We start from the raw sequence: 26,303 nt of genomic DNA, 5'->3' as shown, positions 1-26,303 counted from the left end.
TAAATTGAAAATATTTCCAAATTTAAAACTTCCTATTTCAGTAAACAATATAAGTATTGTCATTTTATGGCATAAATACTGGTTACTTAATTATTGTATTGTCGGAAGTTAGTAGTACAACAGAAAGGTACATGCATCTTTCAATTCAGCGGTAGTTATATCGCTATTTAGCATTTATTCTATGCAGTGATGATTGGTGACACATATTATTGAAAATCTAAAACTTTTTCAAAGACTAAAATGCAAAATAAAGGGCCAAACAACCACAAAGAATCCGAGCAATGCATTTCTAGGCATATTTCAGAAGACTTTTCCTTTATTGAACAGGATGACGATAAGGAGAAAAAGTTGAAATGCATTCAGTTTCAGAGTAAAATTAAACATTTTTCTAAAATAAATACGAGTTGACATCATTTCTTGTATATACAATTTGGGGGACAAACATTCTAACTTTTAAAATGTTTATCTTTTATTGTTTATATCAGTTAAATAAGACACTAATCCGTTGATTTTTATATAAAAAAATCTTTATCTGCAATTAACCCACACAAAACCATTTTTTTATATAGATATAATTCGTACGAAATTAAACCAATAATGGTGTTTTTGCAAACTTGCATATGTTTGGTTCATTCCAAAGCAAAATGATAACCCCTGCTTCTTTAACATCGTGTCGACATCGTCTGCACTGTAACAAGCGCCTTCGATTACTAGGCAAACTAGGATTTATAAAAATATGACTACCATCTACATTTTTCTATAAAGGAACAATATGTATGTTCTATCAAATCAGTAGCTTGATATGAAACTGAAACATGAAAGATAATAGTTTCTACCGACTTGTTTAGGAAAATAAAGTGAACATTCCAATAAAATGTCATGTTCCTTCATCTGAAAATATATCTAAGTTTAAGGATTTTGCAAGCTGATTCGGAAATTCGCCTTCAATATTAGTGGCATTAATGTCTGCTCTTTTTTCATATAAATACTTCGCCGTATCATATCTATTATTTTGTAGGGCAACTAGCAACGGCGTTGACCCTTTAGCGTCGCATAAATCAATTTCAGCTTTATTTTCAACTAAACACTTTACACACAATATATGACCCCGTTTCGAAGCAGCCAAAAGAGCCGAGGTTTTTCCTTCTATTTTATTCTTTTGCTTGTTAACATTAGCTCCTCCTTCTATCAAAGCAAGAACTGTTTCTACATGACCATCCTGTGCTGCCAATATTATTGGTGTTGTACCATGATCACAACAAAGATTAGGATCACCTTTGTATTTAAGGAGATGTTTAATAACCTCTGTGTGACCTCTATCAGCCGCAAGTAACATTGGAGAGCCGCCATGGTCTCTTACCAGATTTGGATCTGCACCATGCTGAATCATATATTCAACAACTTCTGGATGGTTCTGTCTTGCTGCATATAATAACGGTGTAAAACCGGAGTAGTATTCTCCTATTTCCTTATCAAATTTTAATTCTAATTGTGCTTTAAGGTTTATATCTACACCAATTTCTATAAGATATTTTACGATTTCAAGGTGTCCATATCCTGCAGCAAAATGAAGAGGTGTTGTATGACCTGGTAGACGTTTTAAAAAACTAAGTTTATTGTCAGTTGTGGAAAGTACCGCTGTTAAAATTTTATTAAGGCCTATTCGGCAAAGCCAGTGGATTGGCGTCGATTTTAAAATTGCGTCATCCAAAGCAAACTTTGTATATTCTCTTATGTCTTTCAGCTGCATATTTGCTGTTTCTGGTGCAATCGACATCATTTTAATTAGTTCTGAAGGATTTATTGCCATTAAGGCTTTCAGAAAATTTTCTTGAAAACTTTTATCTGTGAAAGAAGGATTTAAAAACACGTTTCCGAATTCTCCCTTTTTAAGTTCCAGTATAAATCGTTTTGCTAGTTTATCTTGATATTCAGGTTGAACAATAATTTGAACAATATCAACATCAGATGTATCAGGCTTGATTCGCACATATTCTCTTATTATAGACGAACCGCTGTATTCGAGCAACATTAGAATATTATCGATTCCGTAAGTATGTGCTAAAGCACTTGTTATGCTATCATGTAAAATACTGTAAACCGGTCGATTGTTTATGAAATATGCACCAGAAAGAGTTTCGAATCCGCTTTTCAATTTAAGAATACAGCTTTTGTCTTCTATTTCGATGAAACAAGACTTTAAAATATTCATAATCTTTTTCTTTTTCACCATATCAGGATCTTGTAAATCGATATCTTCACAGAAAGTGAAATCATTTACATTAAAAGCCTTTTCAAACATAAATGCTAAGACGAGACAGCAATAATGATAAGGTTCCGATATCATTAATTCGTTTAAATCTTCTATAACTAACATACAAATATCTCTTTTAACATGGCTTACGAGTTTATGATTCAACGATAGGAAATGACAATATAGTGGAAATCCAGGAAAATACGTGTAATTTGCGATTGTTTCTTTAATTTGACGATCTAGGTTTTGGCCTGTAGACTTGATGTTATGTTCCAAAATTCCCGTCCTATCTTTAATTGATAACCGATTTTCCTCAGAAGAAAGATCGATAACATTTGTATCAAAAATGGTCTCTTTAATTCGTATTTTATGTTTTTGAAACAGTGGTTTTCGTATTGTTGCAATCATTTTGATATGACCAAGATGCAGAAAATTACGAAGTTTTCCTTTGAGTTGAACCCATTCAACAAGAAAAGGTTCATTCAAACATTGAATTCCTACAGGATCGTCAATAACTATAAATTGAGGTTTTTTCAAATTTATGGAATTGATTAATTCGTTCGGATTATAAATCACTAAAATATCGTAAGAAGGTGTCTTATGTTTATATTCAAGTGCTGCGTGTATAGCAGTTGCCGATTTTCCTTCCCCAGATGCTCCTATCAAGGTTACACAATGATGATTTTCAAGAGCATCTAAGACAGTAGGATAGACACTTGTCTCATAATAAATTACGTCTCTGTTTTCCCACTCTTCTTCAATTTTCTTGTCAAATTCTAAAATAGAAAAGATATGCATTTTATTATAACTAAAGCTTAATTTGTAAGTTATTAGATTCCCTTAACGTATACAATATTACACATTTAAAAATGTAGGAGATAAGAAAACTATAATTAAAACAATTAAATGTGTAAAAATGCAAACGATTTTTATCGGAATGACATAAATGTCTTCAATTAAGTAGTCACAAACGAAGGATAAACATCCTTTAAAGGCAAACCAATCACAATGAAAAATCAACTGATTTCAAGGCTGATTATTATTTTTAAAGGGCAGAACAGTATTGATGAAAATTTCAGGTCATTACAAACAGTTCCCGTATTGTTTAGAACATTACATTTTCATTACTTCTATTATTATTTACTCGTCAATACTTTAGGTTTACATCATAATCCGCTTCACACGCGCATCGAACAATTTAGACATATTCGTGTTTCTTGAGTAAAACAAGTTGGTGAGCCTCACGGCCTACAAAAAAAAAAACACAAAATTTTGAAAAACTACACCAAAAACGACGAAGGCAATTACCATTAGTGGAAGAAAAACCGTATTCTTTCGAATGATTTGATATTTCATCAACAATAAATTTATTGTAAATGAACTCATCAATGGCATCAATGCCAAAACAAGCGTACTGACTACTAGGTTAGTAGTCTTGTAAAGGTCCACCTGGAGTAGTATCAATCCACCGTTTGTAGTAACTCATGTGGAAAACCGGCTCTGCTGTTGGCCAATGTATGTCATAATCAAGGTTCACAATAAACACATTAAAGCTTCAATAAAGTGTCCCTCTTTAAGAATATGTTAACCAGTTTAAGAGGATAGCAATGGATACAAAATTAAAGGAGACACATGTATGGCAGCCAGCAACCATAGACCTCATCCAAATAACAGGCTCCGGATTTGAAAGACTCAAAACGAAATGGCTGAGTTGTAAGCGCTTACTCTTCACTAACCTGTGACACTATAGGTGCACAACAATCTGGAAAAATTAGTTTAAATAATGTAACAATAAGATAGAAACGGGAAAAAAGACAAAACAACACAAACAGTCCTTAAAGCAACTGTAAGATTTATTTTTGTAAGAGACAATTTCTACCTACTTCTTTTTGATAACAAAGATGATCATAATGAAAACTAAGACAATCGTATAAACTCCAGTAAAGAGCGCTATAAGGTGCGTCGCAAGATTAAGCTTCTCTAGCTATGAGTGCTCCATCCACATCATCCGCTAAAATATCGCATAGGCATTTAAAAGACGGACGAAAGATACCAAAAATAAACCTATACAATAGAACAATTTCTTCAGCAACTGATACTATCATTCGTTCGGTAAACGTTTCGCGAATTTCATGGGTAGAGAAAAACAACGAATTTAGACGTTAAACGAAATAATGATATGGATGTATGCAAAATTCATAAAGAAAATCATAATACCTCTAGGGCAAAAATGATAGTATAGTAGAAGTTTACCAAAGCTTAAAAAAATTGTCTTAAAACGCATTTAATTTATTTATTCATAGCAGTCGTTTATCAATACAAGGAAACTGTTTCGGATATAAATATATATTATAGTAATAGTTTTGACTATCCTAGTGCATATATAACTAAAAAAAGAAATAAATTTAATGCACTAAAACCTCGAAAATGTGTGAAAATAAAATTTAATAAAATTCCGCGAAATTTCATGAAGTATTTAGCGAATTTACGTCTTGGCAAAACACGACGTCATACGAATGGTAATTTCCAAGGGAAAGATTACTTCGTTACATGAACGCTCTAATTCGGATAACATTTAATTAAAATGAAGCTATTGAGGTAGGTGCTATTAATTTAAGATTCCGTTGTATTTATCGGACATTTATGGTTTTTAGAATGTCAAGATGACGGCGTACTCCTTAGTTACGACTTGCCATTGTGATTTTGATGGTAAATAAATATAGTAGCCATCAACTAAAAAAATGTTTATTAAATATCACAAATGTTTGGTTGAAGAATTATAAGGATTAAACACATTTTTTCTAGAGGTTATTGATGTGTAAACCGGGGCGCTTACTCAAACTCAACATAAAAGTCCTCCATTTGTTAAGAGACCTTTTCGTTTGGAATTATCGTGGGATTTGTTAAAAGACATTGATTTACAATACGAACAAGCCGCCTACTTCCTCTGAAATAGTTGTTGCAATGGTTCTCTTATATGCAGGTAGCAGAAAACCCCCAACACGTGTCATCCGATACAACGCGTAAATTCTGTCCGGACATGTCTGCATATGTCTACATTGTGCAGAGCCGAACAAACCATTATTCTCTTAAAAGGGCGATCTAAAGACGACAATAGTACTGTTCTCAAGTCAACATTCTTGTTATAAAAATAAAACGATGTGATGTGTTTGTTAATTTGACATTATCAATCAAACCTTAAAAGGATGTGAATCTAGGAAGATACAAAAGTTTGACCCATATAAACCGTTCAGTAAGCTATCAAATGAATCAGTAAGACAGAATATGAAACAATTCATACAAGAACACAAACATCGCATAATAGCTTAACAGATTAACTTGTGAGAGGCACACAAAGAATGTGGCATGGTTATAAATGGTTAGGAGTGACCAATCATCAGCATAACCGCACTGACGTAACAAAACAATACCCACAAAATCTGTAAAACTCGGTTGGAAAGTGATCAACTCAATAAATCAACAGGTGGTACAAAGCAAATATCGTTAATGCAAAGAAATAATGCGCTGATCTAGAAGTACTCGCTTGTACTGAAATCCATTTCTTGGTGAAGTCCGATCCGTCAATATAAAATTATGTTCCCTGACTGAAATAACAAGCAGTACACATACAATGAACTAACTGTTACGATTTAAATTTCTAGTTTTTTTTCATTCTTACCTTTTCCTGGTATTACTCTAGTTGAATGCTTGACATGTTTAACATCTACAAAATATCTGAACTATTCATATTCTTACATAGTGGAAGATATTAGCAGGCAAAATCGAGGGAATTGTGCAAATGATGATACAAGCATGAAAATTACCACAAAGCATCAGTATTATATACTTTTAAAGAAACAACTGCTGGCCATTAAAAAAAATCCTTTTTTCAAGATGGCCACCGCCGATTTCTAAAATGGCTGTTTTTTTCAGTTTGAAAATACTGATTTGTTCTGGCAAACTTTTCGTTTACCTTTTTTAAGTGAAAAACAGCTGTCAGATTTGGTAGCTACCTTCTTTACATGTGAATAATTCACTAGACATGAGTATTTGACACATACAGGGTTTGCGCATGCGCGAAAATGTAACAAATTCATTAAAAAATATTTTAACTATTTACTATTAAATAAGTGATTTGGAATTTTCAATGATATTAAGATTTGGTTTGATAACATTTTTCAAGGTTATGACACACATGATTTAACAATTTTGCGCATGCGTAAACTATTTATATATATAATGAGTGATTTATATGCACTACCAGGGCAAACTGGTATAAATCGTAGTTCACCTCATTACTCTAAAAAGCAAGTAAGTGTAAAATCTATGATGCCACTGTTTAAAAACAAGCCAATTCAGTTGCAATGATCAGGTATTTGATGGATAAGACGGAAAATGTGGTTGAAACGAGAAAAACATCAATAGTAACAGCAGATCAGACACTTTTGGTAATGGATATTCAGTGGGAATCGCCTGATTTGTACAGAGAAGATAAGTTTATCGTCATGTAAGGTGGATTTCACATTGAAATGACTTGTTATAAAATTCTGAGTGATATATTACGTGAAGGTAGATGGTAAAACCATTATTGCAACACATAGAACGGCATATTCTTGTATTAATGTTCAAATGTACCTAAGACTAGACACGCGCATCAGACAACTCTATGTGTTTTAGCTTGAAAGGTATATATATATATATCGGCTTAAGAAAGCAAAACACAGAAATTATAATCATGTCATGACTCTGTGACGTTCAATGATTTGATAGACTGGCGTAAGAAAATATAGTCATCTCTACCATTTCAATTCCTGGCATTCAATTATGAAATAAGAACTTCTTGTTAATTTGGTAGTATGCTTATTTCATGAGTCAGATTTTGAACAAACAGTCCATAAAAAGCATGATACTGTATTCATTTAGGTTTTGATCGTTTAACATATTCTCGATCGCGACCGACCTTCTCCGAGATATGGCTTCCCTTCTCTTAAGTCACCCACAGGTGGCAATTGATTTTGAAAATGATAATTTTACTGTACGTAAGACCAGAAAATATTTTTCTTATAACACAATTGATTAGACAAAAACAGAATAATGCAATTGTAAAGGGCGATGTGTTGTCATAGGTTTAACGAAAGACCTCATTTAGACGTATTGATGGTAGCTAGACCAGAAGTCAGTATACCATTAGATAAATTTCGAGATCTAGTGGTTTGAGGCATTCTATAATAGATGAACTACTTAATTAACACACAAGAGTTTCTTTAAAAAGATCGAAGGCAAATTATTTGAAGATCGTTTGAAGCAAATACAAAACAAAGGAGAACCGGTTTCTTATAACCAGATTAAAAAGAACAACTCCTATTATGTCGGTAAAATAAAACTGTAAACGTTTTTGTAAACAACAAAGCAAGAGAACCTTAGATATCTTTTCTAGACTTTTATTTTGTCGCAGTGGACAAATTGATTTGGAATATTTCTTAATCCATAAAGACAACCTGCTCCTCCATTTTAGTCTTCGGATGTCATTTTAATCAGTGGTATTAAATCGGTGCAAATGGATAAACTTGAAACATTTTGTAATTTGCAGATCCAAATTCTGACGCATTTATCGTTGATAGAGCAGCAATGGTTAATTCCAGGCCACCTTGTAGGGAATCAATATTGGATGATTTTGCAATTGTGTTATGCGGCCTTAAATAAAATCTTGCATCGATAAGTATTCAAGGGTAGATAATGTGTTATGTTTACTAATAGAATCATTGAAAGGCTAGATGTGAGAAGACAAAATTGGGTTCTGGAGTAGTTTTCTCTGTCTATGAAGATGACAACGAAACGAAATTTTTCAAGTGTCTTGCCGACAGAAATGCTTCTGTAGAGACTAATAAGGATACTTTCCAGCCATCCCTTGTAAGCATGGAGAAGCAGATATACGAATGTTTGTCCATGTTCGGCCTGATTATGAAAATTGTTGTAGGACGGTAATTTAAGGTAGCACCGACACAGATGTAGTAGTATTAATAATTGCAGCACTCCAAAAATATGGTGGAACAAACTGTGAATAGGTTTTGGCAGGAATGAAGACTTCTGAAGTCTTCCTGTACGTGATATATCAAATCCGTTTGGTCCTCGTGTAGCTACTCTTCCTTTCATTCAGACATTCAGTGCATGTGACTCTAAGGGAATAGGTCAGTTTGGATGGCATAGGAAGTATTTCAACATGCAAGGGACGTACTTATTTCTTTGCTGAAGTATAAAGACACATGCAAGGACATAAAAAAAGCATTTGTTTGCATCATGTATGACAGAAAAAACATCACTATTTGCTGTTAACGAGGTACGATGTAAATGTTTACCCAGGAAGCAGCGGCATTGTGATGTAGTTCCGCATTCAAGAGTTTTTTTGGAGCACATCCAAAGAACAGCGTATCAAGGAGGATAAATTTGGGCTCAGACTGATTTATGTACCAATTCATGAACACTGGGGTTAGATGAAAGAAAAAATCGAGGACTTCTTCGGCTACCGTTGAAGTTGCATCCTCCTGTCGAGAACTTTTGAAATGAGGAGGCGAAAAATCCAGTTGTGTTGATGACTTTAAATGCTACCGTTCTGTCCTTCCTTGTACGAGTTTTGTTTTTGGCTACTGTCCGATAATTTTAAGATAACGAACCTGTCTTTCTAACAAAACTAGGCATATTAATCTTAACAAAGAATGTGATATCACTTGTAAAGTTGATGAAAATTATAAAAAAATACATTTTCAAAAATTTTGCCGCCATTTTGAAACCGGAAATCACTCTTTTTGTCATTAATGAGTTTTTTCCGTACTTTAGAAACTGTAACTTACGCTTAATAAAACCTTACATTGGATTATACCTATAACACAACTTTCAAAGATTTACAACTGGATATGACGCCATTTGCAAAATGATCGGTGGCCATCTTGGAAAAATGGAAATTTTTTATGGCCAGCACCTGATTTCTTTTAATTATCGTTTAGTCCACCTGTATACCAAACTACATGCTTGTATTTCATGCCTGTGTTATTACTTGTTAAGTTGATGAAAATTGTTAAAATATTTTTCACGTATTTGCATCTAATTTGGAACCGGAAACCACTATTTTTCTTCAGTTATGAGTTGTTTTGTCGTACTAAGGAGCTGTTTTTAACGTTTTATCAAATCTTACATTGAATTATACATAACATATCTTTCAAGGATTAAAATCCCTTGTAAAATTGCTAGAAGGTAAAAAAATCGAAATTTTTGACTCGTTAGCCGACATTTTGAAACCGGAAGTCACCTTAAGTTTCATGAATGTATTGTCTAGTCGTTATTTATGAACTGTCATTTTCTTTTTATCAAATCTAACAATGGATTTTACATATAACACACCTTTCAAAGGATTAACAAATATTGGCTAATTTGTTATGACGCCATTTTCAAAATGTGTGGTGGCCATCTTGAAAAAATGATTATTTTTTCTGGCCAGCAGTGGATTTTTTATAAGTTTCATTTAGTTAACCTTTATACAAAATTTCATACTTGTATCACGATTTGCACAATTATGTCCATAATATCTCCCACTAAATTGCATTGCAGTAATAACAGTGTGTAAGTAATATATGATTTAATAACACGAGTTGATACGAACCCTTTTATCTAATGGTAAAAAAAAAAAGAAAACAATTGTTAAGTTTTTTGGACATTTAAAGTATGAAAACGAAACGTCGCTTCCGGTGTAAATCATAAATCTTAGATGATTTCAAGCTTTTGGTTCTTTTAGAATTGAATCAAACTTGAAATAGAAAATATGTGTGGTGTAATATACTAGTGTTTTGTAAATGACTGCTGAAGAAATCAAAGTCGCCGTTGTAACGGGGGTACGTAGTCTGGTAAAAAGGGCAATTGCATTCAAATAAATTGGTAAATGAGAAGCGGATATACCAGTTGGATAGTTAGTTTCATATATCAAAAATAAACTGACAAAACATCTTTGAGAAATATGCCTTACAAACGTCAAAATGAAAAAAACAATATATCTTGTTGCATGTTATGAATTGAACTAAATGGTTCGATTCATACGTGATAAGTTGTAAAGAGACAATAAATTCACTCTGTACATTACCTGTATAATATAATATAGAGCGTCGGCCTACAACCAGTATACCTACAACTAGAACACAAACCAAACATAAAATGACACCCAACATCAAAACAAGTTGTAGTCTATTTAAAGAGTCCAAACGTGTTTCTCGTTTCTCGTTTTTTTTATAGATGAGACCGTCGGTTTTCCCGTTTGAATGGTTTTACACTAGTAATTTTGGCCCTTCATAGATTGCTGCTCGGTGTAAGCCAAGAGTCCGTGTTGAAGGCCGTACGTACCTTGACCTATAATGGTTTACTTTTATAAATTGTTACTTGAATGGAGAGCTGTCGCATTGAAACTCATACTACATCTTCCTATAACTAAATACAGCTTCTAGTATCAAACATACAATATTATAATTTTAAAACATAAAAAGCAAATTTCCTATTAGTAAAAGTCCTCATTGACTACTGAAATCTGTTATATATCAATGCATATTGTTAAACAGAAAAAAAGAGGTCAAGAGTATGCGTATCAAATTTTACAGATGTATTTTTTTATATAAAAAATAAGATAGAAAAAAAAATTAGCAGAAACCAAAACACAAATATGTAAATGATGAATATATATCTGTACAATTTTTGACACTGTATCCGGTATCGAAATATCGTCTCCATTTCTCCAGTAAATGAAAAATGTTACAGTTTGCGACAAACCGGAGCGCAAAAACCTGCAGTATAAATCCTCTGAAACACAACTTTCCCATATATTTTTTATAGTGCGCATTTGATAAACATTTATGATTGGATTTTAATTGAATGAATTTTTTATCTGGTCATCGGTTTGTCAAATCTCCGGCACAGACCTCACATTACTATCACAAAACTCAATTGACCGAAGTCATTGTAATGTATTAGGTATACGGAAAGGAAACGAGACTGTGCGTTTTGCTGTTAGGTATTTTTGTTTTCTCCTATTATAAACAGCTTCTAACAATATTTTTTTTGTGGAAATATATAAATACAAAATATCCGTGTCTAAAAAAATTTACTTTTTCACAAATCTACATTTGTACATATGATGTCAAGGATAAAGGACTTTCCGTTTTGAATTTTGCCTTCAGTCGGTATGATTATAATTTTCCTTTGACCTAGCCAACTGATAATTTTCTTTCTCGGTGGAGTCGGGTGCTATGAAAAATTATCTATAGAAACTAAAGGGGACGTAGTGTTGTCAATAAAGCTGGCATGAAATTGACAATATTTTCATAGGTAAAAGGTAAAATCACAAAAATACTGAACTCAGAGAAAAATCAAATCGGAAAATTCCTAATCACATGGCAAAATCAAATGACAAAACACAACAAAAACAAATAAACAACAACTGTAAAGATAAAATAGCAATAAACAGATTATCATTGGTCATCTCATCTCGATTGATTTACCCACTTTTGCTCTACCGACTCAAGCGAGAAAATCAATCTCGTGTAGATGATCAACCAAAATCTATAAATATAACTACATTTACATACACTTAGACAGATATGTTACTCACCATATAATAAGATCGAAATTCCGATCAAACCCGATCCTATGATAAGCTTACTAAGGTTAGTTTCTATTAAAAAAAAAGAGAACATCAGTATTTATTGAACATACTATCGTAAATAACTAATCAAAGAAAATACATATTACTCTTTAGTGTAAATTTGACGTATAGAGATTTCGACATTAAAAAAAATCGATCCGATCGATAATATTTGAATTTCTATTTTTTTCAAATATGATGTCTTTCTATTGATTTTTATCTAGAATTCGCTTTAGTTTTTTTACAACGTTTGTTATTATTATTTTTAAGTTTTAAATGTAAGAATGCCCCCTATCAAATTTCCAATTTAATTGTTTTAAAAACCTATAACTTTGACCAAAATAATATATGGCAATAAAGTTACAATCTAAAAAAAAATAACGCCATATACCTTTTGTTTTTAAATCAGAATCTTTATGGTGATGGACGATATCTGCTTGTTTATCAGTTTCGTTTCTGAAAAAGTATATAAAAGCATTTAAATACAGCTTCATCATCTTAAATGACACTAGAACACACCCGCGAAATCGCGGGCATTCAGAACGTATTTGAAAGTGTTGTAGGTAGAATTTTGTAAAAGATTTAATGACTTGATAATTTCAGGAAAAGTATCAAAAGTCATAGGTATACTTGGGGACAGGAAAATGTTTTTTTTAACCCTCCTCCTTGATTTCCGAAATTCCCATTTTTTGTTCTCTATTAATTTCATTATGAACACATTCCAGTCAGGAGCTTCTAATTCAGTGGTTCAGTGATATTTGTTTTTCGTTCATTTTTTGTACATAACTAAGGCTGTTAGTTTTCTCATTTGAATTGTTTTACATTGTCATTTCGGGGCCTATGCAGTATCGGCTTTTGCTTATTGTTGAAGGCCGTAAGGTGACCTTTAAATGTTATTTTGGTCTCTTGCGGAGAGCTGTCTCATAGGCATTCATACCACATCTTCTTTTTTTTGTACAACATTAAGCGACTTGAGAATTTCAGAAAAGATATCAAAAGTCATAGGTAATTTGGGACAGGATAATTGTTTTTATAGCCCAGCTCCTCCTTTTTCCACGAAAAGATACTCTTTTTTGGTTTGTTTGTTCTCTATTAATCTTAATGACACATGAATAGTTTTAGCGCTTATCTGTATATTATGAACATTCATTAAAGGGTGGGTCGGGGCAGAGGCGGATTTAGGGGGCCCGCCCTCCCCTTCACCCTTTTCTGCTTTACTGGAAAATTATTGGTTGCTTATATAGGGAATCACTGAAGCATGACCGCAGCGGACCCCTCTTAGGCAGTCGACGGGCCCCTTCTGGATCCGCCACTGCGGAGGGGCCCTGATTCCAATATCCCGGGCTTAGAAACATGAAATCCCGATGTTCTGAATTTATTATACAAATTAAATATCTCGACATCCCGAAATTCGAAAAAAGAAATCCCGGATCCCGAAATGAAATTTCGATCTTAAAAACAACCGTTCCAGACGTCCTGAAAGTGTATTTTCTTTTTACAGTAAATTCTCAGTTTAATCATTAATCCACAGCGGTCATTGATATATTATTCAGACCCTCTCTATTTAATAAACCCTCATTTTGTGACTGCCGTGGCCGGATAGTAAACTTGAAAATAATATCAGACAGAAAATACACTTTATTCGTAGTATATGTATTTGTTTCAAAGAAAAAAGAAAAACGCAAACCGGAGGTTTAATCTGACTTAAATTTCGTCCAATGACTGATATAAGATAGAAAATACACTGTATTCGTAGTATTAATGTATGTTCAAAGTATACAGAATAACACAAACCGGAAGTCTAATCTGACTTAAAATTTCGACGAATGACGGAAACATATCCTGACGTCTTTTTCTCGTTTTTCACCCAAAATAACCCAATCTGAATAATCATATCTGGATGACAAATTCGATTATGCACTGTACCCATAGGACACAGAGGCATGATGATTAATTTATTGTGGAAAGAAGAGAAACGACACCCAAAATGAGGTCTTCTCGTTTAATACCCAAAATAACTCAATCTGAATAATCATATGAATGGATGACAAATGCGATTATGCACTGTAACCATAGAACACAGAGGCATGATGATTAATTTATTGTGGAAAGAAGAGAAGCGACACCCAAAATGAGGTCTTCTCGTTTAATAGTACTAGAACACACCCGTGATATTGCGGGTCCGTGACTGAATTAAGGTATATAACTATGCGCAAGCCTTATTTTAGTATTAGTATTGTCATCTGATAAAGTCATGCCGATTATAAGATACACAGTTTTTCTCTGCTTTCAAATCTTTCTGTTTGAACCCGTCGAACTGGAACTTATCAATTATTGGTAATATTAATTATTTGGAATACAAAAGGTCCTGGAATGGAGTATTTTTTAATCAACAACATTGTCCTATATTAGTTATAAATAAAGATGAATTCTTTGATTCGCTGTTTTACGTCATGTATGCCCACTAACAAATTGAAAACTGTTCCTCATTTTTAGTCTTGTTATCTTAGAAAGTCTTACTGATTAAAATACTACAATAGGTAGCTATTTGACAATTTAGTAGTGTCAACCCTGTGATTATGACCCGTGTATATAGCATATTAACCCTGAATACACCGTTTGGTGGTGCGCCTGTCAGATGCGGAACGTACAGATTAGGTAATAGGTAACAGGTGAATATACTATTGGTTTCGGTATCGGACTCGACCCGGAACTTCTTTATTATTGGCAATATTAATTACGTGGAAAACAAAAGGGCTTGGAGTGGTGTAATTTTCGATCTACACCTTTGTACTATATTAGTGATATATAAAGTTGAATTCTTTGATTCGTCGTTTTTACGTGATGACGGCTGAAAAATTGGACTTCGTAATTTTAGTATTATAGATTACAAAGATGTGAATTGATAATTTTGTATTTTGTACTATGTTACAGAATAATACTTAAAATTAAATTGTACTACCTCTTTTCGGATTACTGCACTTCGTTCAAAACTGTATATAAAATATACCTTATTCTGACTGATTTGCTATTTCTATTATGTAAACTACCTTTACGTGAGTCCTTGAGTACGTAACCTATGAATCGTGTACCAGTAACTTGGTAAATGTAACCGTATAAATGTAAAAAACTTACCATCACTATCATAGATCACAACGAGGATTGGTCAAAGGCCGACAGACTTGCTCGGGAAAATTTTTGGATAAAAAAGCTCAGGACAGTTTCCCCAGAGGGAATTAATAAAAAAAAACATAGAAGAGTCACTCATTTTCCCTACCATCACTAATTTCCTGCCATTACTTGTGTCCAGTTACTCCGGCTTCCGTACTGGACTCTTACACTTTTCAGGAATTTTTAAATTATATTATTTAGTTTTGATTACAGTTGGCAAGGATTTGTAAGTACGCAGCCCCGTTCTTTTACTTAACATTAGTAAAAATGTATTACTCATTTCTCTTATCATCAAATTATTATATTTTTGGAATGTTTAAATACGCAGTCTCTGTTGCAACTGCCCTACCGTTGTCATATTTTAAATATCATACCAGTTTAGATCGGTCAGGACTGTTTATTGGAACTGTATTTCCACGCAGAATTTAGAGTGGTGCCAGTTCACATCGTAAATAACTATTTTTATTTTTGGCATATTTTTGTAGTCTTTGCGGTGTGTTTGGAAATTTTAAAATTGTTCCAGCGTTCGCTTAAATTGTATAAATTCAAGATTTTGATAGAGTCTTAATTTGAATTGACATGATTCATTTGTCATCGTGCAATTACCGAGGAAGGATATCTGTTTTCCGAAATATCTAGCATATTGTTCGTGTTATTGTGTATTGGTGATGTTGTACCCTTTTAAGGTGGTATGGGTGTCTTTCGCCATCTTGGATTGTAAAAAACAGAGAATCGAAGGTCCATATTTTCTATCAAATTAGCAAAATTTGATGCAAGAATGCAGATATTTTATGTGTTTTTACATTTAAAAGATCCAATTTATAAGAATATAACTTATAAATATAAATATATGTACAAGTGTAGATTATTTTTGGTTGTTTTTAAATATTTTGAAATTGTCATTTTAAGGGCAGGTAACTCTAAAACAGTGCATTTTCTGTTGGATTGTTCATGGAATTTTCCTACTTTGTATTTTAGCCGGAAAAAACGCACGGTGACCCTATCTTTTCTTTTGATATAATCAAAGCATTGTTTGAAAGCTATATTTTCCAATTTATTTTACAATTCTATCATTTCGTTTAGTTTCTATTCACAAAATGGTGTTTTTTCCTGTATAATCCATACAAAATGTGTCATTTTGTCACGACCCGTAGCTTGAAAAAATGCACGGTGACCTATCATTTTTATAATATTTTTTAACATGTATCAATAGATACTACATTTTGGCAAAGTATGAACAAATTCTATCATTTTTATTTTAGACTCCCATACCACCTTAAACTTGTTAAATTATATTTTGTAGTGTACTGCATCATGTCCATCGTCCCGTAAGATTTATCGTTGACTATTTATTCAGTCATTTTATATCATAGATTATATTGCATGTACATGTGTACACAGATAGATGATATTTATAAAGATAGATCTTGCATGATTATTTTAAATGGGAGTTTTTTTTCTCATTTGTGTTTTCCCGACAAATGAGTCTGTAAAATTCGGGGACCCCTTAGTTGCTTCCCATGGCAACTTATGGTTGATGTTACAGGTGATTAATAATAAAATATGTTAAAAATTTTAAAATAAAAGAAGAAAATAAGGCTTTTTGTATACCATGTCTTTAAGTTTGACAAAAACTAGTTTAATTTAACTGAAATATTTTTTTTGCTGTAACTTTGGAACATATTTCCTTTTAAAAAGGTTATCAAGGATTGCTATGGAAATTCTATTATCATGATTATATTAAATTCTTGGTTTAACAAAACACAGGTCTCTTTTTTTTTAAATTTAATAAGTTGTTTTAAATATTATTTTATCTATACTTTTTTTTTAATTGCATTTTGAATTAAACTCAACTGACAGCATACATCTATACTAAGATGAAGTTAACGGTGAAAATAGTCCAGTTAGTATAAACTACTTCTGAAACATTCAATTAACTAAATAACATTGAAAATATTAGTCACAATTCATTTTTGACATCATTTGATCAGCTTGTTTTATTTATATTTTAAAGTTGATATATATGTAAGTGTTGATGTAAAATGTGTTGAAGTTATATTATGATTGATTATTTTTAGTTTGTAATTTTAGTTGCAATACTATATTGAAAACATTTTTCTTTATTTCAAGTTTTTTTTAAAAACATTTCCTAAGTTGATAAAATTCACTTGATAGATACAAAGAATAGGTCTAGGTTGGTTAAGACTTGGTCGAGTATGGTTCAGACTAGGTCGGGTATGGTTCAGACTAGGTCGAATTTGATTCAGACTAATTAGAACACGGCCCAGTAACGTATAAAATGGTTAAGTACTGGTCAAGTACAGATTCAGAATGTTAAGTATGGTTCAGACTACAGTCGAGTATTATCAAGTAAATTTCAGACCAGTTCAGTGTAGTACAGATATAGGCCATTTCATACTTTTACTGGTTTGTACATGTCATGATAGCGACATAGCATTATTCGTCTACTTACACATTATTCTGGAGAGTCAAACATTGTATTCCTAAGACCAGTGTGTCTACTTTCAGACAAATATAATCTACAAAGAGGAAAGCACTTCCAATAACAATGGAAACAACTTTGCACAAATGTGCTTTATGAGATTTATCTTGTATCTAAATATTGAAACAAAACTTCGATTGTAAAGAATGAAGCTGCAACACATGTTTGACATTCCTACCTGTTATGTCCAGTGGCAGAACCAAAGGTTGGGGGTTCGGAGGTGGAACATCCATTTTTTTGGGCTGATCAATGATTTTAAATAGGGACATATAGAAGGAACGACCCCAACCCCCACCTTTGTCCTGTGTTAGGAACACCCTTTTTAAAATAACTGGATCCGCCCCTGATGTCTGTTCGTTTTGTTTACATATTGTTGTCAACATTATGAAAATCTTGCATGTGAGAGGTTTAGTTAGCTATAAACAGGTTTTATTCATAGTTTTCCGAAAAAGGAAATGCCTGTAACTAGTCAGGAATTTGACATTTATTCCAATCTTTAATGTGTCTGACTTTTAATTTTTTATAGTTTTTTTGGAGGTCGGTAATGGCTATATCATTTACTTTTGAGAACACATACAGTTTGCCTAGAACCTCGTTTCATTAACTTTATTTGAGTAAGTCTAATCAGGAACTGTTTATGTATTTGTTTTTATAAGTTAACCTTTTTTGATTGATCAGATTTGTTATTAAGAATTTATATCATTATTTCTTACATCATGCGTGGCTGCTTTTTTCTTCTATTTTTTAAACGACAACATTCTATTATTTCTATACTGGATTTTGCAGAAAAAAAAGATACATTGTAACACTTGCATTCTTTGCATTTGCAGTATTATCTAACGAAACAACTCTCTGTTCAAGTTATTTTAAGTGCACAATTACAGTTAAAAGTAAAACTTTCAACTCGGAGCCTTGGCTGACATCGAAAAACAAGTTATACAGAGTCAAAAACAAAATACTCATCTTAAACACTTCAAAAAGGAAAATTCTAATTTCAAATAAACTTTAACCTTATTGTATGTCTTATTCCAATTTTCGTCATATAAAATTGTTTAAATTCACATGAAATGAAATTACTTTCATCGTTATGTTTTATACCTCTACTCTTTCCGTTGCCATCTGCATGACAAATAATAAACAGTTTATTTTAAATTACCTTGTGTCAATGTTTCACATTTTCTTCTGTAACAGGAGCAATCTTCTAATAATGGTTGACAGTAGCAAGTATTGTTTGGTTTCGTTACAAAAGTATACCCCTTCCGATAATCACAGCGACAGGTAGTGTCACTTGCGGTTGTACCTATGCTATTAATTACCAATCCTTCACTATTGCAAATGGATTTTTGATAAACACAATCACTGTTTTCCGTTGTATTGAATGGCATTGGCTGGTAGCGAGTATTATTGCACTGACTGTTTATCATACCTGGTCTCAGAACTAGTTTAGCACCTACAATAATTACAATAGTAAGAAATTTAAAATGACTGATGGTTTGCTGCCTACATTTGAAGCCGCTACTTCCGATTTAAGTGTAATTTACTTTAATATTGGTATTTTTTTCTTATAATTTGATGCTCTCTTCTGTATAATTACTTGACAGAAAAATAATGACGTTTTAATCCATTGCTATGAATAATATCAATGGTCTTCTTTACTTGTATATCCTATTTTTGTATTATACAAAGGGTGCCAATTCGCATTATTTGGTATAATGTAATCATTCGTTATAAATAAGGAGAATTGTGTCTCGTTTTTCTTCAGCAGGGCGTTACAAGTGTAATGATTTGCGTCGTCTTTTTTTTACGGATTCTAAAATTTGTCTTGTCGGTCATTATGATAAACGCCCTATAAGTGAGTTTGTTAGTTTGAAATATTAATGAAATAAAGTTTTAATAATTGATTCTACAGAATAACATAGTAATTTTGCAATGCGGTCTAGTCTTTGCCGTTGAAGGTTGTAATGAGACCTAGTGTTATTGAAATCTATATCATTTGGTCTCTTGTGGAAAGAAGTCTCATTACCATATGTTCGTATTAATACATTGACAACGAACATCCTGTATTTTAAACTTAAGTATTATAACCCCTCTTTGATAACGGTTTGCATTATTGCAAAAAATTACATAAGTTTTCGTTAAGCCAAATATTTCTTACTCCCTATACTCTCCAGTGGTTCCTAACTTCATGTCTTTTATTCCAGTAACCCATGCATTGATTTTTGATTTGTTCTGAATGAGAATAAATAGTTATCAAAATTACCAGGATTATAATTTTATACGCCAGACGCGCGTTTCGTCTACATAAGACTCATCAGTGACGCTCAGATCAAAATAGTTAAAAAGCCAAATAAATACAAAGTTGAAGAGCATTGAGGATCCAAAATTCCAAAAAGTTGTGCCAAATACGGCTAAGGTAATCTTTTCCTGGGGTAAGAAAATCCTTAGTTTTCGAAAAATTCAAAGTTTAGTAAACAGAAAATTTACATAAAAATGACCATATAATTGATAATCATGTCAACACCGAAGTGCTGACTACTGGGCTGGTGATACCCTCGGGGACGAAACGTCCACCAGCAGTGGCATCGACCCAGTGGTGTAAATAGTTATCAAAATTACCAGGATTATAATTTTATACGCCAGACGCGCATTTCGTCTACATAAGACTCATCAGTGACGCTCAGATCAAAATAGTTAAAAAGCCAAATAAATACGAAGTTGAAGAGCATTGAGGATCCAAAATTCCAAAAAGTTGTGCCAAATACGGCTAAGGTAATCTTTTCCTGGGGTAAGAAAATCCTTAGTTTTCGAAAAATTCAAAGTTTAGTAAACAGAAAATTTACATAAAAATGACCATATAATTGATAATCATGTCAACACCGAAGTGCTGACTACTGGGCTGGTGATACCCTCGGGGACGAAACGTCCACCAGCAGTGGCATCGACCCAGTGGTGTAAATAGTTATCAAAATTACCAGGATTATAATTTTATACGCCAGACGCGCGTTTCGTCTACATAAGACTCATCAGTGACGCTCAGATCAAAATAGTTAAAAAGCCAGATAAATACAAAGTTGAAGAGCATTGAGGATCCAAAATTCCAAAAAGTTGTGCCAAATACTGCTAAGGTAATCTTTTCCTGGGGTAAGAAAATCCTTAGTTTTCGAAAAATTCAAAGTTTAGTAAACAGAAAATTTACATAAAAATGACCATATAATTGATAATCATGTCAACACCGAAGTGCTGACTACTGGGCTGGTGATACCATAATAAAAACAGTTTTCCATCGACGATAAGCTAGCAACCATTAATAATTTAACCCTTCTGTTTTTATATTGATATTTTTTATAGTTTTTTGGCGGAGGGGGTGCATATGGAAGCCACACAGACAAAGATATAAAATTATAGAAACTTACCTGTATATATTGCATTTGGTTTGTCACATTTTTCCTGATAAGACCAATTCATTTCATCAAATAAACACACATAATTGGTTTCGTTTTCGCACATTTCTGTAGCTCTATAATGCCAATGTCTGGACGTAGGACACTTGATTTCATACGCTCTACATGCATAAATGATCTACATTTTAAATAAAAAAATGACGTTTTATTTAATTATTTAATCATATATTTTTATGTTATTTATGGTAGTTTGTATAGGTGTAGGATTCTAAAGTGTGATTGGGACGCTAAAGTGCGATGATCACGCTTAAGTGCGATGTTCTACCCTTAAGTGCGATGCTTACATACGCTAAAATCCGATGGTCCGCGAAAGTATAGATGTAAAAACGTAGTTTGATTATGAAGTTAACAGTCGTTTATACAAACCAAAAAAATACGTACATGCCGAAGATACATCACGAATATTTGATTAACAACTTTTAAACCTGAATGTGCTTGACTTAATTTCAAACCTTAACGGGCATTTGAATGGAGAGTTGTCTCATTGGCACTCACACCACATCTTCCTATATCTACTAAGTCGGATAAAACAAATGTGTTTATTTTCGGGTGCTGGAAGAATGACATGTGTCTTGCGCAGCATAGTCATTTGACAACATTTCTTTATAGATACAAAATAGTATGCGCAGACGTATCCTGTTTCCTGTATCCTGCTTCTATTCGAAACGAACAGATACTTGAAATCATTGTTTACGCTACAGTCTGCTTAGGGTTGCATTAAAACAATATCAATTTTATTGAAAATTAACGTCGTTAAAATAGAGGTATGTGTAGCTTATGTGACGACGGTAAGGGGGTGTTCATAGTAGTGATAGACTGTGAGTACGACAAGCTACACAAATAATCACAATAGCATTGCGTCCGAATTGTTGCAAAATTCATTAAACATACAGTATTTGTGACACCTAAATGACTTTTTTTTCTATTTTTATGTGGGAGGTCTTTTAAATTTAAAAACAATCACTTAAGCTTGTCCGTAAATTATAACCAAGCCTATCACATATGATATACCTTAGCTAATATTTATACTAGCTTTCGCCAAACAAAAAGACAGTTTTTATAAAATCCATGCACTTTAATCCCCTAACCGAGGGTCCATTGCGTGATAAACCATCGTGCATTAGTAAAAAAACAACCATCGCACTTTAGCGTGAGACACCATTGTACTTAAGCGTAGACTATCGAACTTTAGCGTGACCATCGCACTTTAGAGTCCTACATATGTAAATACATTCCTAAATGAACATTTTTCATTCTGAAATGAAATATATATTAGTACAAAAAGTGTTGATTTCGTGTTGCTGGTGTTCAGAAACGGAAGACTTTACGAATAATGATTACGATGTCAGGAAAAAACAAATAATGCTATAAAATTTCAAAAGCTTTTTTTTGTGTTCTTTTTTGTTATTGTTGCTAAACATATACTGTATCCTGATAAATATTCATTATAAATTCGGACAAATTGTTTTACACTTCTGTTTTGCATCGTTAGTTTCAGCTTGACTAACAGAGTAATTGGTATCATCATCAATATGAAGTTAATTTTTAATAGCGTTCAGAAGTTTGTATTTTCTAAAAGGTTCGCCACAACAGTTCTTACCAATGTCACTTGATATAACAACCTTACTCTCATTTCCCTTGTAGCCATTAGTGTATTTGTCCTACAAAAGTATATAAAACATTGAAATTACAAAGTAATTTATATTTTTAGTTATAAATGTTATATAGTTCTGAATTTTACAGTATCTGTAATAGGATAACATTAAAGGCATAAACAAATAAAATACCCTAAAAAAAAAACATCACAGAGAAGCCTTTCAAATGGTTGATAAGTTATTGTATCGTGGTTATTCCATTTGATCACATGCTATACTAAATACTATTAAATTTAAGAATGTTTCATGGTTATTTCCATTTGATCATATTCTAAACTCACATAATTAAGAACGTTTGTTACTGAACTACAAACTTGTTCTAAAACTTCAAGGGGTTAAACAGGTCGAGAACTCTAGATTTTCTGACGTCAGAATAAATTTACATAGTAATTTCCAAAACACAAGTCCCATTTGGCCTCGAAAAACTGACCAATCGACTCAATGAACTACAATGCATTGTGGGCTACTACGAGTAAACTACTACTTAAAACACGTGGAATTAGTGGAAAACAGTCAACTAATATATTGTCTGGGACACTCATTATCAAAGTTTTTATTCTGCAAATATATCTAATGTAAAATATATAACGTAATCTTCAATTTGCATGCTCAGATTAAAAAAATATTGTTTATTGGCTTCACGATTCGACTTTCGTTTTCGCCTTGCAAAAGTAGTTGAGCCGGTTTTGTGCATTGTTATGAATTGAACCTGCATTAATTTCACGACATGACACAGTGAATTATCAAATGAAGTGACCACTGTCCAGGAAGAAAATCATTTAAGCTCTTTTAAGTCTGTATAATGTCATTCAAAAATCATTTCTGCCTAGAAAAACACGAAAACTTTCATTGAAACACTTCTTACTGTACTGTATGTGTAATTTTTTTAATCAGGACCTGAACTAATAGTAAGAACATCATAACATTCAGTATGCAAAAATAATAAGTGTTATGAAATCGGCGGTGAAGGATCCAGCCATTTTAAAAAGGAGGGTCCATACCCTGGACAAAAGGGGAGGGGGTTCCAACTACAAGTCCCCATCCAAATGCACTGATCGTCCAAAAAAAGGGGGTCCATCCCCCTGAACCCCGTGCCTCTCTCCCTGGATCCGCCACTGAGCGGCTACGGTATATAGATCAATACATTTTTTATAGTTTCATCCATCGATAATATCCATTTGTTGCTAATTTTATCACAAAATATACCTCAGAGGGTTTTTTTATCGTTCGGTTGCTGTCCTGTTGAAATATGTAGAATATCTTCAATATTAAAAGTCTATGGATCATAGTGGGTGCCATATTACCTTTTATTTTTTTTGGTAAAACGTGCTTTGTACATAGAAATAAGAAGACGCGGTATGAGTTCTAAATGAGACATCTTTCCAACATAGACATGATTTAGTAAAGTAAGCAGTTCAATGCTGAAAAGGAAGCTATTAATGATCCAAAAATTACTTGTTTAAAACAACCCCCCCCAAAACAAAAATATATATATTTCAGGACAAGAAATCTATCCCATAAAAAAAGATATATTGGATAGGAGCCTGTATTTCAGTGGTTGTCGTTTGTTTATGTGTTACATTTCGTTCATTATGTTTTTTATATAATTAAGGCCGTTAGTTTTCTCGTTTGAATTGTTTGACATTGTCATATCGGGGCCTTATAAAGCTGGCTATGCAGTATGGGCTTTGCTCATTGTTGAAGGTCGTACGATGATCTATAAATGTTTATTTCTGTGTCATTTTGGTCTCTTGTGGACAGCCGTCTCATTGGCAATCATACCACACCTTCTTTTTTATTATAGATCCAACGCTGCAATTTCCACAAAACATATCAAATTTTCCACCTTGTCGCACATACATATGGATAAAATCATTACAGCTTATTTCCTAATACATGTAGAAAAAATTTGGTTAGCTTGCTTGCTTTGTTTGTATATTGTACAAAATATTAAATATACAAGTTAAACTATGCCCATATATATATATTGTTTAAAGATGTCAATCTTATTTTCAAAGTTTGTATAAACAACTATACAAACAAAGCAAGCAAGCCAACCAAAGTTTTACTTTGTAGGTATAAGAAATCAGCTGTAATGATTTTATTCAGTTTGGCAAATGTCCGAGCCCGTTACAAAACTAACAAACTGAAACTACCTTCAAAACAACGGGAACAGTTTGGAAGTCCCATATACTGAAATGTGACCCAAAAAATACTTATAGATATTGTTAACACTGCCATGTATGTAAATATTTCCTGGCCTTTTTTACGAACACAAAATTCAAGGATCCCACATTTGCCTTTAATTGTCTATACGAACTTCTGTACTCGTGAATATCAGCACCGGCTGTTATCGACGGCTTACTTAAAATAGTAAATTTGTCTCATGGGTAATTGTGTTTTTCGCTGTTGTTTCGTTGCTGTCTGGTGGACAAATACATGAAATCTCTGTGCCATCATCAAACATGTTAAGGGCTATATATCGGGTAATTCAAACCCTTTTTTCTTCACATAGAAACAATTCTTCGTTAATCTGAGCATGGCAGTAATACTTTATATCACGAACTATAAATGAGGATACACAAACTGAAAAACTAAGCGAAATTGTGAATCCCGCATTGCACGAAAAAATGTGTTGTATTTCAGTAAATAACACGTGTTCTTGATTGATTGTAAACACGTAGTAGTCCATCATGCATTGTAACTCATTTAGTGGATTGGTCAAAAACCTAGGTAAAAATAAATTGCGTCACATGTAAATAAACAATTACATGTGCGAGAACATAAGTATGCTAATTTATGCATTTCCATATAAGGTAGTGGTCCTGACCTGTTAAACGTTAAATAATAATAAAAACCTGAAACACTATTTATATATTTGCACAGAATGACTAGGCTGAAGTAAGTTTGTGCATGAACAACTTTTTAAAGTACGGTTATTTTGCTTGTTTGCAACTCATCTTCAGTAGTGTTGAATGTACAACCAAACTCTAATGGTAAAGGAAGGTATGATGGACAGTCAGCAAATTGCCAAATAAATTAACTTCGGTCAATTGTGTACCATGCTTGAAAATTCACCTTGTAAGGGTTTTAGCTGAGTTGATTATTAGAGGACACTTTCCTACTACTTAATTGTGTATATGTGTTGTGTACTATTTATAATTGTGTTTACATTCTAATGTATACACACATATCAGTTTGTACAATTTGTACAGCATTTGACTAAAATGTACTTACAACTAGTGCAAAAGTTCATTGAACTTTCGTTAAAAAACGGCAAACTCAATATTAAATTTACGACCCAACACCAAACAAAATTTTTTTTTTCAAAATGCAAAAATAGTTCTGTTAAAACTGGCATCGGAAATTGCAAAACTTCTTTTGCTTTTTACATGTAAATTGAGAAGTGATACCCTTCTTTACATTTACAAGAAAGAAACATTTACCAACCTTTTTTGAAGCATTGCAACTGCTTCATATAGCAAAAGGAATCGTTACTGCAAATACAGATGTGTCTTTTTAAAACAGCTTCTATTCGATGTCTCGACAAATGCCATGTTACAATGAAGTGTTATCAACGTAT

General features: G+C 32.8%; 1 protein-coding gene across 1 annotated transcript in view; it reads right to left on the bottom strand.

The window, feature by feature from the left end:
* Positions 1-877: 877 nt before the first annotated feature.
* LOC134727579 (uncharacterized) overlaps positions 878-26,303 on the bottom strand; it is a 32,447-nt gene continuing 7,021 nt past the window's right edge. The window contains exons 2-5 of the mRNA XM_063591959.1: positions 22,666-22,726; positions 19,760-19,833; positions 12,322-12,386; positions 878-3,030 (exon numbers count right to left, since the gene is read on the bottom strand). Coding sequence (XP_063448029.1) covers positions 878-3,030; positions 12,322-12,386; positions 19,760-19,833; positions 22,666-22,726 — 2,353 coding nt within the window. The remainder of the gene's footprint in view (positions 3,031-12,321; positions 12,387-19,759; positions 19,834-22,665; positions 22,727-26,303) is intronic.

Source organism: Mytilus trossulus, chromosome 8 (genome assembly GCF_036588685.1).
Source record: "Mytilus trossulus isolate FHL-02 chromosome 8, PNRI_Mtr1.1.1.hap1, whole genome shotgun sequence".
NCBI classification, from domain to species: Eukaryota; Metazoa; Mollusca; class Bivalvia; order Mytilida; family Mytilidae; genus Mytilus; species Mytilus trossulus.
The sequence above is the reverse complement of the archived record's forward strand: the minus strand, read 5'-3'. Positions and strand labels throughout refer to the sequence as shown.